This window comes from Lipotes vexillifer, unplaced genomic scaffold (genome assembly GCF_000442215.2).
Source record: "Lipotes vexillifer unplaced genomic scaffold, Lipotes_vexillifer_v1.1 scaffold1562, whole genome shotgun sequence".
NCBI classification, from domain to species: Eukaryota; Metazoa; Chordata; class Mammalia; order Artiodactyla; family Lipotidae; genus Lipotes; species Lipotes vexillifer.
This window is the reverse complement of record NW_006771471.1, coordinates 693,639-706,862: the sequence shown is the minus strand read 5'-3', so window position 1 is coordinate 706,862 and position 13,224 is coordinate 693,639. Positions and strand designations below refer to the sequence as shown.

The window sequence follows — 13,224 nt, the reverse complement described above, 5'->3', positions numbered from 1 at the left end:
GAGGGGAAAGGCACATTCAAGAACGGTCTGATTCACCATGTCGACTGGAACTGGAATAGGACTTCTTCTGACTTCTTGAATGGTATTTTGTTTATGAATGAAAATGTTAGCTTACCTAGAAAGATTTAGTTACTTTGAAAGGTGTTTGAGGTTCTATTGAATTGCAAACAGTATAAATAAAAAATTTTAAGTGCTATTGGGTTATTCAGAAAAGAAGATACTGAAATAGTATTTACCAGACATTACTGAAGTGACTTAAAATGTTAAATTGTACCTTTCCTTCTGTGTAATAGGCTCATTTATCACTGGAACTGCAAAGGGATAGTCACATGAAACAGCTTCTCCTCATCCAGGAGAGATGGAAGAGGGCAAAGCGGGAGGAAAGATTGAAAGCCCAGCAGAGCACAGACAAGGATGCCGCTGCCCAGCTTCAGGCATCTCACAGACCCTCTGCTGAGGACACAGACAGCCAGAGCCCCCTACTATCTCAGAATTATAGCCCTTCCACAGAGAAACACTTGCCTGAAATTCAGGGGGTCTTTGACAGGGATCCAGACACACTACTATTTTTACTTCAGCAGAAGAGCGAGCCAACAGAGCTGTGCATTGGAAGCAAAGCCCCAAAAGATGATAAAACAATTATAGAGGAGCAGGCAACCAAAATTGCAGATTTGAAGAGGCATGTGGAATTCCTCGTGGCTGAGAATGAAAGATTAAGGAGAGAAAATAAACAGTTAAAGGCTGAAAAGGCCAGACTTCTAAAAGGCCCGGTAGAAAAGGAGCTTGATGTAGATGCTGATTTTGTAGAAAAGTCAGAGTTATGGAGCTTGCCACCACATGCAGAAACTGCTACAGCCTCTTCAACCTGGCAGAGGTTTGCATCAAATACTGGGAAAGCCAAGGATATTCCAATACCCAATCTTCCTCCCTTGGATTTTCCATCTCCAGAACTTCCTCTCATGGAACTCTCTGAAGATATTCTGAAAGGACTTATGAATAATTAAAATGGAAGGCCATAGAAGAGGTGAAAAAGAGGAAATAATACGGTAATACAGTTAATCCAACAAAAAAAAAAAAAAAAAAAAAAAAAAAAAAAAAAGGGAAAACCACATGCAAGGGTGTCCCGGAGATGCTGAATCCAGCATCCTGCGGAGAAGAGGCATTGACAAGACTTGGAAACAGTCACTGTGAAGTATGTCGTGCATCGGATTTACTGACTCGAGCTAATGATTCCAGACTTGGCAGATACTAAACTCTTGGAGGTTCACTTTCTCCTGATACAAACCAAATGGCTACCTGGAATAATTTTTTTCAAGCAACAATTATTTTTCTTCAGGGTTAAAATGTATAAAAGTATGTTATGTGTAATTAATCTATAATGCCATAAATGATAATGCAAAACCTAAATAATAATGGTTGCCTGAAGGGCTACCTTGTATTTGAAACATGCTTTCTATTCATGCATTGACTGTATGCATCTTGTTATGCACATTTCCTTTGTTTAATAAGGTGTGTTTAAGACACACCTTTCTAGAAGAAACTGTGTGCCACACTTTGCACTACTCGTAACATAATGATAACCTCAAGACTATCAGGAGAAATACTTAAATTTCCATTTTATGAAGAAAGGAACCAAATTATTAGTTATGCTTTTTTTAAAAAATTACCAGTTTACATAATTAATCAGGGTGCATTTTAAGTTCTAACTTTTTTTGTTTATTGTATAATGCATCATTTGAAAATACCAAGGAAATATCCTTTTGTTTTTAATGATGCATGAGTGGAAGTAATGCTGGTTGGCAGTATTGATTGTAAGAAATCAATAAAGTAATTGTATTTTATACCTTCATTGAATGTGGTTGGTAGATAAAGAGCAAGTTTTGTACGGCTTCTGTGTTGGAAGTTTTGAATATGAATTTGAAGACATTCTGTCAGACAATTACTTTGGTATGTTAAAGGTTTTCTTCAGCGTTTTGTAGTCAGTTACCCCTACAACCAAGGTGGAAGAGAGCAAGGGAGCTCGTGAGGTTTAAAGGTGTTCCCAGCTTTCTTGGGCTGGCACACACGGAAAGGCTTGGGCTGGGCGGCGGCGGCCATTCTGGGGCACGTGCCCGCCTTCAGAGCAGAGGCTGCAAAGCACTACATGAACACTCTCCTCTCTGCAGAGTCCAGTGATGTTCCAGGAGGGGAAGGGGAAGGCGAAGACCTAAGTGAAACTTTTGGGTATAAGCCACTCGGTGTGTTTAAAGCGTAGACTTAGTTTATTGTGGGGGAGGCAAAAATATGGACGGACAGCATACCGCCTGTCCTGAGGGAATCGGGGACAATTGGGTTGAGGGGGTAGGGTTGGGCTCACACGTCTAGTGATGAAACTAGCAGAAGTACGCTGAGATGGATGACCATGCAGAAGTCACTTTTTTCCTGTGTCTCATCTTGGTGCAGATGAAACCCAAATTAAACTAGTTTCTTAAAATATCGTAAGAGTTCTAATCGCTGTTAATTGTCCATCTCAGTGTTGTAGTAGCCTAGACTCTGAGAATACTTTGCTTGCCTAACCTTCCTTATGAAACTTGAGAGTTGAAAGATTGTGCCAATAATAAACTATTATTAGCGTAGCCATTTCACTTTTAAAAATGAGCTTTGTTATGTTTTGACATGAACACTTTGTAAGGCACCCTCCCGTTCTTCCTCTGCTGTCTCCCCTCCCCCTTCCCTCTCGTTCCCTCTCGTTTTAGCAGTTTGACATGTATTTTGCAGGACCCTGTTCTATGCATTTCCACTAGCTAAATTCATGTTAAATGGACTAATTTTACTTTTCAGTTGTCTTTGAAGCTTTTATTCACACTCTTTAGTCCTCTTGTTTGATCTTGTTTTTAGGTTTTGGATTTAAGTCTGTCAATAGAATGTATGTGCCTTTTGACCAGATGACTTGGTACGTTTGCAGCAGCCTAGCAGTGTCTCCATGGAGTAGGTCCTTAAAACAAAAACACTTGTTTAATTGTTCCACAGGGCACATGCCTCATCTCCTAGCTGAGGTTTGTTTTTAAGATGTTCTCCTCTCTTCTCTGTCTAGCTTAAGGCCCTGAAAGGGGTTTAAAGGAAAGCTGGCTTCCGCTCAAGGAAAGTGAATGATGCATGTACTGGAAGGGGAGTAGACGCTTGTCCTTCCTTACTCCGTGATGGCCTCTTGCTTTTGAACCCAGATAAACTATTTGGGCATTAGAAAGCATAGTCCTGAGTTCTTTTAGCTTTTCACAGAATGTTGACAAAAACAAACATTTCTTTCAGAAAATTAGTATGTAGTAACAGTTTTAGCTATACTGCCATGGTAACCACATGTAAATCCATACTTTGGAAACCATGCTTAAGGGGGAATAAGAAGATATTTTCAAAATAGTTCTTCAAGCCATTGTCTATCCCTAATGTTTTAACACAGGGTTATTGAAATAATGCAAATATTTTGTCTCTAGGTAAGTCAATTCAAAATGTTAAATACATTATCTTTCAGCTTGTAACACTTTCTAAGCACTTTTTTTTAAATTGAAGTGTAGTTGATTTACAGTATTAGTTTCATGTGTACAATATAGTGATTGATATTTTTATAGATTATACTCCATTTAAAGTTATTATAAAATAATTGCTGTATTCCCTGTGCTGTACAATATATCATTGTAGCTTATTTTATTCATAGTAGTTTGTACCTCTTAATCCCCTGTCCCTATCTTGCCTCTCCCCACTTCCCTCTCCCCAGTGGTAACCAGTAGTTTGTTCTCTGTATCTGTGAGTCTGTTTCAGTTTTGTTATATTCACTTGTTTTATTTTTTTAATTGGTAACATACAGTATTTGTCTTTCTCTGATGTATTTCGTTAAGCATAGTACCCTACTGGTCCATCCATATTAGTGCAAATGGCAGAAAATTTACTTTTTTATGGCTGAGTAATATTCCATTTTTTAGCCATTCTGATAGGCATGAGGTGACATTTGGTTTTGATTTGCATTTCTCTGAATAGCAGTGTTGAACATCTTTTCATGTGTCTGTTGGCCATATGTCTTCTTTATTTTTCTTTATTTTTAATTTATTTTTTGTCTGCGTTGGGTCTCAGTTGTGGTGCGCAGGCTTCTCATTGCAGTGGCTTCTCTTATTCTGGAGCACAGGCTCTAGGTGCATGGGCTTCAGTAGTTGCAGCACTCGGGCTCAGGCTCAGTAGTTGTGGCGCACGGGCTTAGTTGCTCCACGGCATGTGGGATCTTCCCAGACCAGGGATCAAACCCGTGTCCCCTGCATTGGCAGGTGGATTCTTAACCACTGCGCCACCAGGGAAGTCCATCTGTCTTCTTTAGAAAAATGTCCATTCAGGTCTTCAGTCCCTTTTTTTTTTTTTAAATATTGAGCTGTTTATATATTTCAGATATTAATAATCCTTATTGGTCATAACATTTGCAAGTATTTTCTCCCATTCAGTAGGTTGTCTTTTTGTAGTGTCAGTGGTTTCCTTTGCTGTGCAAAAGCTTTTGAATTCAATTAGGTCTAAAAAAAAAAAAAAATTCAATTAGGTGTCATTTGTTTCTTTTTGCTTTTTGTTTCCTTTGCCTGAGGAGACAGATCCAAAAAAAACAAAAAACAAAAAAAAACGGTTGCTATGATTTATGTCGAAGAGTGTTTTCTGCCTGTTTTCTTCTAGAAATTTTATGATTTCTGGTCTTACATTTAGGTCTTTTATCCCTTTTGAGTTTTTTTACATGATGTGAGAAAATGTTCTAATTTCATTCTTTTGCATGTAGCTGTCCAGTTTTCCCAGCACCACTTAATGAAGAGACTGTCTTTTCTCCACTGTATATTCTTGCTCCTTTGTTGTAGATTAATTGGCCATATGTGTATGGGTTGATTTCTGAGCTATTTTGTTGCATTGATCTCTGTCTGTTTTTGTGCCGGTACCATATGTGTATGGGTTGATTTCTAAGCTAGTTTGTTGCATTGATCTCTGCGTCTGTTTTTGTGCCAGTACCATACTGTTTCAATTACTGTAGTTTTTTGTAGTATAGTCCAGAAGTCAGGGTGCGTGATACCTCCAGCTTTGTTCTTTTTTCTCAAGATTGCTTTGGCTGGTAACTTTTTGTTTTGATATGTTTTGGATGCTATAATTTTTAGGACCTTTAATAAACCTATTAAACTTTTTGTTTTGATATGTTTTGGATGCTATAATTTTTAGGACCTTTAATTTAAACCTATTATTTTATGAAAAAAAAAAAAAAAAAAAAGAAATTGAGGCCCAGAAGGTTAGGAGTTACATGAAGTTTTATATCAGATTGGGAGCAGAGCCAAGAGAAGAGAGGTCTGACTAGCAGTCCTCTGCTGTTTTTATTGGGCCACACTGGCCCAGTTGAGTTGTCTAGTTTTCCTACTGTGGTCAAGGGGCCTAGTCATTCAGATTTCTCTTCAGGTGCAGACTATATACCACTGCACCCCAGCTACTCTGCTTCCCAAGGAGAAGTTGGAGACCACCTGATGAAAGTTCAGCTTGTCCTTACAAGCACTTGCAGAAAACCCTAATGTCCATTTTCTGTGTTATTCCTTTTCATCTGTGAAGGAGTTATGATTAAAGTTTTGTTTTAAAAGAATACTTAAAAAAAGAAAGAAAATACTAATGTGAGGCAGTCTGCTATAGGGCGTGTTTATAACCTATTTGAAGAGTCTAGTCATAATAGCTGTTATTTATCGAATCATTCTAGACAGTGATCTTTATCATATTTTGTCATAATCCCAGTGTAGCCTAATTGGAGACCTCTGCCAGAGCAAGTGGCATGACTGTTTTAAGAATTTGTCTATTTTGTTCCAGTTGGAAGCCTGTCCTAAGAGTCACCGCAGACCAACAGTGCCATCTAGTGGACGGTGAGAAACTTTCTGGTTCTTGTTCACTTGAAGGAGTTTGTGGTGGGCTGCAGAGTTTAAAAATCCTTAGTTGGTCTCTAGTAAATATTCTCAGTAAATACTCTCATAGTCAAGAGTGGTTTTATAGCTATGTATAGGCAAAAATATTTAAATTAGTGTCATCTGAAATACAGGCACCAGATACTTAATAAATATCTATCTTTCCTTCTGCCACTAAAACTATAAAATAAGTAGCGTAGCCTTCATGAAAGTAGTATGTGGTCAGAGGATGGGGAAATGGCTTCCTAGGTAAAGAACAAAGGCATGGAGTCAGAAATGGGAAGGAAGAACTGAGTAAACTTGGTCAGAATCAGATCATGGCAAGACACACATGAGGAAATTGGGGGGAGGCGCATATGGATTGTCCTTCCCCCCATTTCCTGAAAGTGAGGGGGCCAGGGTCAGGTCCTGGTCTTGAGGAATGGAAAATATTTGGCTCAGTAGCCAAAAGGGTCTTGGTAAGGCTGGGGCCAGCTTTTGTGGTCCTTCGTTTCTCTATGGTAGACATTAAATTGGGGAAAAAAGGGTAGTGTTTTCTGGGTATGTCAAAAGGAAAAGAGGTGAAGGAGTCAAGATACAAATATCTTGAAGGTTAACAGAGTCCAGGAAGACAAAGGATACAGTAAGTTTAGGTGATTAGTGAGTAGGGTAGGATTGAGGGACTAATGCCTGCCTCATTGTGGGTTCCCAGAGGTAAAAGATAGCTTCTAGAAAGAAGAAAGGGAGGTTGTGGTCTGAGAAAGGGGATTCTTGATTTGAGGAACCAGATGACTTTCAGGCCTATCTTCCCTGGAAGTTAATTCTCTAAAGAAGTCTCAGTACTGAGAGTATAATGAAGTCCCAGGGCCTCTGTTGCCACCAGTAGGTTGTTTTATTGGCTTTAGATCAGATTATTGCCCTGTTCTTATGAGGAAATGGCTGTCCAGGGAGGGGCCCAGGTATTTGAAATAGATGCTAACCACTACCACAAAATTCCTTCGTTTCAAGAGTAAAAACTAAAAGTTCTGTAGAGGCAGCAATAAGGTCACAAACCAATTTTCATTTATTTAAATACCCAACACTTTTGAGTATTGTAAATTCTAGAAGGACCTTTGCTTTCTTTGGTCTTTAAGGTTGAATATAGTACTCGAGGAATTTGTTGAATTTTTTAAACATAAATCATTTACTGCAAAACTGGCAAGAGAATGAATGGGATCACAATTCAAGACAGCGATTTGGACTTTGGCTCAATGGCTCAATTTTTCCGCCCAGCTGAAAAACAGCATTGCCATTCCATGGTTATGCGATAATAAATCTGTTTGTGGGATTATAAAGCTATTAGAAATATTTAAATGTTAGAATGACATTTTTTTTCCAACTAACATAATACCAGTTTTTATATAACACGTGATCTGTGCTCTGTAAAGTGGAAAAACGCATAAAGATTTGTGGGAGGTAAACCAGTAGAGTGGTCACCCGCTTTTACCCTCAGTTCTTTATACTTGTTGGTACTCACCTATCTTGATAAATCAGGAAAAAATAGATGAAGCAGTTTTTAAAATTCCTGAGGTTTTAAAACTCAAAGTTTCAGGGTGACTCAGTGGTCACCCCTAACTTTTAATAAACCCTTCTCCCCAAAGTTTAGTTGACAGTAGTGGAACTGCTAATGGTTGGAAAGATGTGAATGGAATGCAAACCCTTCTCCCCAAAGTTTAGTTGACAGTAGTGGAACTGCTAATGGTTGGAAAGATGTGAATGGGATGCCGAGACCAAAACGTGGACTCCCTAACTCAGGTAGCATATGTGAAAGCAGAGTACAGTACATCAATATGTCCTATGTAGTGCCTCAAAGATCCAGTAACCAGGATGAACAGCAATTTCCCATGACTGTACAATTTCTGGAGCTTGTACATTTCTTTTAGAATACATAATCATTTGTCACCAGGCTCAACTTAAATGGGCTTAATTTCTACTTTCATTTCTCCTCTGGGAGGGTGTGTGACAGGATGACTAAGTCATTGATAACCAATTAAACGGATGTTCCAACTTTTTAATACTAGTCCTAGAACTTTCTGAAATCCTGTGGGTTCATTGGCTTTAGAAAGCTTTGATCTGAATAGTCTTTTGTTGTACAGTCAGTGCAGCTGTTTCGAAAAGGCAGATATACCCAAGCGTGATTAATATATAGGGAACAATTTGAGCATAATGTGAACTTTATGTTTGCCTAAGAGGCAAGTTTGACTGCAGAGAAAACTTAAGTATGGCAGCTGAACTATCCCGGTGGTATTAAGCCATACCCGTCCAGATCTGGTGTTACAACTTTCCCTCTAATTTCAGATAACCCTCCTTCCACCACTTCACAGTATCTCAGTCACAAGCTGCAACCCTTCGGACACCCACTTCCAAAGCAAACCTCCAGTCTTCTGCAAGGTAAAGTGCCACACTTGTAGTGTAATCTGTTTCTTAAATATTTAACCTATGTAAAACCACTACCGCCTTTTAAAAAATGTTTCTGATAAAGGTTTTCAATGTTATGCACAAATCCCATTCCCCCCACCCCACCGTTAAGTCCCCTGGGTTTTATTGGACTTTTTGCACAGTGCTGTGATTTTTAGGAATTAAGTATAATGGGATTCTGTCTCCTTTCCTAAAAGGTTATAGGCTAGAAAAGGTTGTAGGCTGGCTTTTCCCCTATCTGGAAAAAGTTTGCTAACAAAGTGGTGTTCAACATTTGTTTCTGCAAAAAGAGTAAGTTATAGTTATTAGAAAATTTTGGTGAAAACTTCCCCTATATGCCACATATGGTTACCAATTTCCAAAAGAACGACTGGACTTAATAAATGTTAGGTTGGCTAAAATTTCAGTTAAGAAAAGTACCTCAAGTGATCATAGTGTCTCCAGGTGTTTGATATGAAAATAACCTACTCTTAACTGCAGAATATGGGGGAAAATGAGACTACACTTCCTTGCCTATAACATATCCTGGAAGGTATCTATTGAACTGAATCCTTCACCTTTTATAACGGCAGTCCCAGAAGCAGCTAATGTGTCTATGGAAAAGGGCCGAAGGCAAATTAGTATGTCCCCAACATTCGCTCTGTCCCATTTTTTCTGTTCCTTGAAGGATTGTTACAAATACTGCCACCTCTCTGAAGCCTTCCTTAACCCCAGGCAATATATGTTACACCTTTTCCATGTGTTTTACACCTTAGTTGACCCTTGAACAGGGGTTTGAACTGTGTGACTACTTACGTGGACTTTTTCCAGTAAATTCTATAGTACAACATACATGATCCACATTGCTTGAGTCCTTGGACACAAAACTGGATACAGAGGGCTGACTAGAAAGTTATATGTGGTTTTTTGACTGTGTGGGGGTCAGAGCCCCTAAGCCTGTGTTGTGCAGTGATCCACTGTACTTGTTACATAGTATTTAGCATTGATGGCACAATCCTGAGGTTCCCAATGGAATAATTTATCATATTACCAGTGCCAAACACATAATAAATTCTATCCTAAAATGTACCCACATATTATAACTCTCATGCTTTGAGGCACGTGTGGCCGGGGGGCAGTGACCCCTGCATATGCCCTTTATCATGAACTTCTTCCACTTACTAAACCTGTATGACTTACCTTTGATTCTTTGCTTTTTGTCCTGTGTTCTACAATAGTTTGATAGGACCTGTGAGTCCGTTACTGTCCTCACTGTGCTGGCAGAGGCCTATACAAGCTCTCCTGGGAAAGGAGTCAGTTCCCATCTCATTTTGCACTTACTCGTTTCCCATTTGTTCACTGACACAGCTGTCCATATCTTTCAATTGTCAAATCTAGATTCAAGATCCAGGGGGCAGGAGAACAGTGTTGAACTCCTAATGTGTCCCTCAGAATATACCACCTTGCAAAATGGGAGTCCAGCTCTGATCTACACGTATAACACAGATCCTTGCAATACCCACCACTGACCCCAGGGCTGAGATCCTTTTTATAGATAAAGCACAGAAAACACAGACAATCCTCCAGTCTTAGCTGCAGCTGCTTGGCTCATATATAGAGAACTGACTGAACAGCTTAAGTCAGCTGTAGAAATTTCCCCAATCAAGAAAGGGAAGCCACTTTGTATGCAGCCAGTGACCCAGAGCTTACTAACATTTCATTTTTGTTTGAAAGTCACTTTGCTTTCATTCAAAGAGCCAGATTGATTACTGTGATAACCGAAGTACTTTACTATTACTCAGTGCCTGTACCTTCTATGTGGTTTCAAGACATAACCATCAAGGTTAACCTAATTATTGGATAGCCAAGAATGTCATAAATTTTGGACTTTGGAAAGGTTTGAGTCTGAATGTTGGTGACAGGGTTGGTGGCATATACCTTTGTATCTTGGCTACTTGTTACACACCCCGATTCGTTGTGTTTTGTATACTGAATAGCTGTAGCTGTAGGATTTTAATTGTCATTTTCTTTCCCCTCTTCTATGGCTGAAAATCCTGATCTGGTCTGGGCTTTTGACAGATTGGCATCTAGAAATAGAACATGCTGTATCTATAGTATGTGTACATGAGTAGACTTTTCTTCTGAAGCTCACTATTCTTACCTAGATAACGTTAAACCCATACCCTGTCTACCAAAGGGAAGTAACAGAGAACTAGACGATGATTTCTATGGGTGCTACAATCCCAAAATGCAAGGCGGAAGAGAAATTCTGCCATGCATGTAGTAATTTATTAATCAGGAAAAGGAATTCATATTCAGGTTCAAACGACATTAGAATAAATTTAATAGGAGGGACCCAAATATTCAGCACAAGTTTTCCTTTATAAAGTCTCCTTGATCTTGAAGTTTTTCACATTATTCTACACGTTTAATACTACTTCACTGTCTGGAAGAAATGGACATATTCAGAGGCTTTCATATGTGAGGAGCGTCTGAGCCAGCCGGATGGAGGGGACAAAGTAAATGGTCAGAGGAATTTGTCCATCAGAAACTGGACCAATAACAGCTCCCCAGCCTTATAAAAAGTCAAAGGATGTCTTTAATGATTGATGCAGGCATTATGGTCCTCTCTTCCACTCCCCCCCGCAACCCCTTCACTAGCATGGGATTCAGACGATAGATAGCATACTCTCTCATCAGATGAGTTTTCTCTGAAAGTCACACTGCCAGGCTTGATCTGCCTTAGCTTCAGCTATTCTATAGGGGTTGCAGGATGGTTTAAAAGTGGCTCAAACAACAGCAAGAGAAGCAAAAACAGTTTGGAAGAAAACCACCAAAGCCTTTGGGCCCCTGGCAGACTTTAGGGGACCAGAAGGAGATGGTCTACTCCAGAATTAGTATCATGGGCTTGAAATTAATTTCACATCAAAATTAAATCCGATGGAATATACAAAAACGTTTAAGCAAAACACACCATTTAATGAGTTGAGGCACTTGTGGAAAAATGGTATTAAAAAGTCAAAATCTTACAAAAGATGCACGTACTCACCAGCCCCGCCCCCCCCTTTAAAACCACTGGCCAAGTAGTTATTATCCATCCCACTAACCCTTGTGCCAGGTAGAGTATTAATGTGAAATGTAATTAATTGCTCACATTCCTGGCTGCACCTTGCCTGGAGTAGAGGGTGCCATAACAGCCTACATGGAACTAAAAAATGGTGGACACAGCAACAAGATAAAAACCAAGCAGCTTACAAGGTCACAACTTAGGCTACCAGTTTTTTCTTTTAAGCTGTGTGCTTTCAGATAGATAAGCAAAGCCCATCCCTTCAACATCCTGCAGGTGTCAGTGGAGGGCTACATATTTCCAGTAAAATTCAAAAGGTAAGGTTAGGGTAGGACTATGTGAGCCTCAAGCAACCAACTGGTAACGGGGAGTTAGCTGTTAAAGCCAAGACTCCGAATTAAAGCAGCTTACCCAAGGCCACACAGTAAGTAACAGAACTCACATTCAACCCAGGCTGGCTGCCTGCAGGCTCTTCTCTGCCACCTGCCCCCACTCTCTCCTCCTCTCCCTGCCACAGCATCTCTGTGGGGAAGAGCACTTATTTGATATTGTTACGGCCACATACTCTCATGATCGTGACTTTAATGTATGAGTGAGTGAGTTCCTCTTTCAACTAAACGTATTCACAAATAACAAATGCTGGAGTTGCCTGTATTCATTAGCTGGGCCATAGGACAAGAAAGTGGAGGCACTTACTTGTGACGACCTGTAACATCTGAAGAAAGCTTAAAAAGCTTACAAGAATCAAAGACAAGAGGGAAATGTGCCGGGAGAGGACACTGTATCACAAGAAAATGCTGGCAGTCACCTTGATGATGACGAAGCCCCCAGTAATAGGCATATCAAGAGGGAGAACTCTTAGACTAGCCAATTTTTGATAAAGTCCTTTTAATGGAAAATGTAAAACCCCTCTCAACTTTACAAAGCCATATGGAACACTTGCACTTTAACAAATAAAAGCAAGCCAATGTTTTAAAAAAATACATCATTAAATGTATATATGTATATATTTACATAGCATATTAAGTTTAATATTTAGCTTTAAAAGTTCACATAAATTTTACCAAAATGAGACAATTTTAAATAAATTACACCTTTTGAAAATGTTTAATTGTACAGTCAATAGCTTCAACAAAATATTGAAGTGTCTGTATTTAGTATCTACTTTATATACATTTTACAAATTTTACAATCATTTGGCAGTAATTTTCTAATTATGACATGTATGCTGTGCGATTCAGCAATTTCCCAAATGCAGGCAATAGCTGGTGTTGTGTCCTATTCTCACAGTAACTGTCTCAATGTAGTGAAAAATATCAGTTATTTTAGTAAACTGTACATAGTCACATTTACACTTGATCAACAATATAGCATAGAATTTTGTATTTTTTTCCAAAAATAAATACATCATTTTAAATCTGGCATTTTCACAAACATCATATACACTATAATACAAAAACAGCTATGAATTGCTGCTTTAAAATTTAGCTTGTTTTAATATCACTGAATCACAGGAGCTGTGACTTATGCTATACTGCTGTGGTGTCAGTAACAAGTAATTACTACAAAGAGAATTTCTTGGCACTGATGGTTTTATGAAGCTTAAGTCAGTGTACATACATATCATTGTTCAAGAGTAAGTAATTCCAGTTCAGTGGCCTAAAAACATCAAACTGGACCACACCTAATTTTCTTCCATAGCCTCTACTTGATCTTCATGTATCTTCAAAGTTCTCACCATTTCCTTGTCTGCATGATACAAGATATTTTTAACCTGAAAGAGATGTTGGTATTTCTGATCACTTCAGCAGG

At 39.0% G+C, this 13,224-nt stretch overlaps 2 protein-coding genes across 4 annotated transcripts in view; one reads left to right on the top strand and one right to left on the bottom strand.

Annotated features, from left to right (window-relative positions):
• NRBF2 (nuclear receptor binding factor 2) overlaps nt 1-1,847 on the top strand; it is a 33,279-nt gene extending 31,432 nt beyond the window's left edge. For both annotated transcript variants that reach the window (XM_007446799.1, XM_007446798.1), the window contains one exon: nt 294-1,847. In XM_007446799.1, the coding sequence (XP_007446861.1) occupies nt 294-1,004 (711 nt within the window). In that variant the 3' untranslated portion in view covers nt 1,005-1,847. The remainder of the gene's footprint in view (nt 1-293) is intronic.
• Nucleotides 1,848-12,280: 10,433 nt separating this feature from the next.
• The window catches only part of JMJD1C (jumonji domain containing 1C), a 248,697-nt gene continuing 247,753 nt past the window's right edge, over nt 12,281-13,224 (bottom strand). For both annotated transcript variants that reach the window (XM_007446796.1, XM_007446797.1), the window contains one exon: nt 12,281-13,186. In XM_007446796.1, coding sequence (XP_007446858.1) covers nt 13,097-13,186 — 90 coding nt within the window. In that variant the 3' untranslated portion in view covers nt 12,281-13,096. The remainder of the gene's footprint in view (nt 13,187-13,224) is intronic.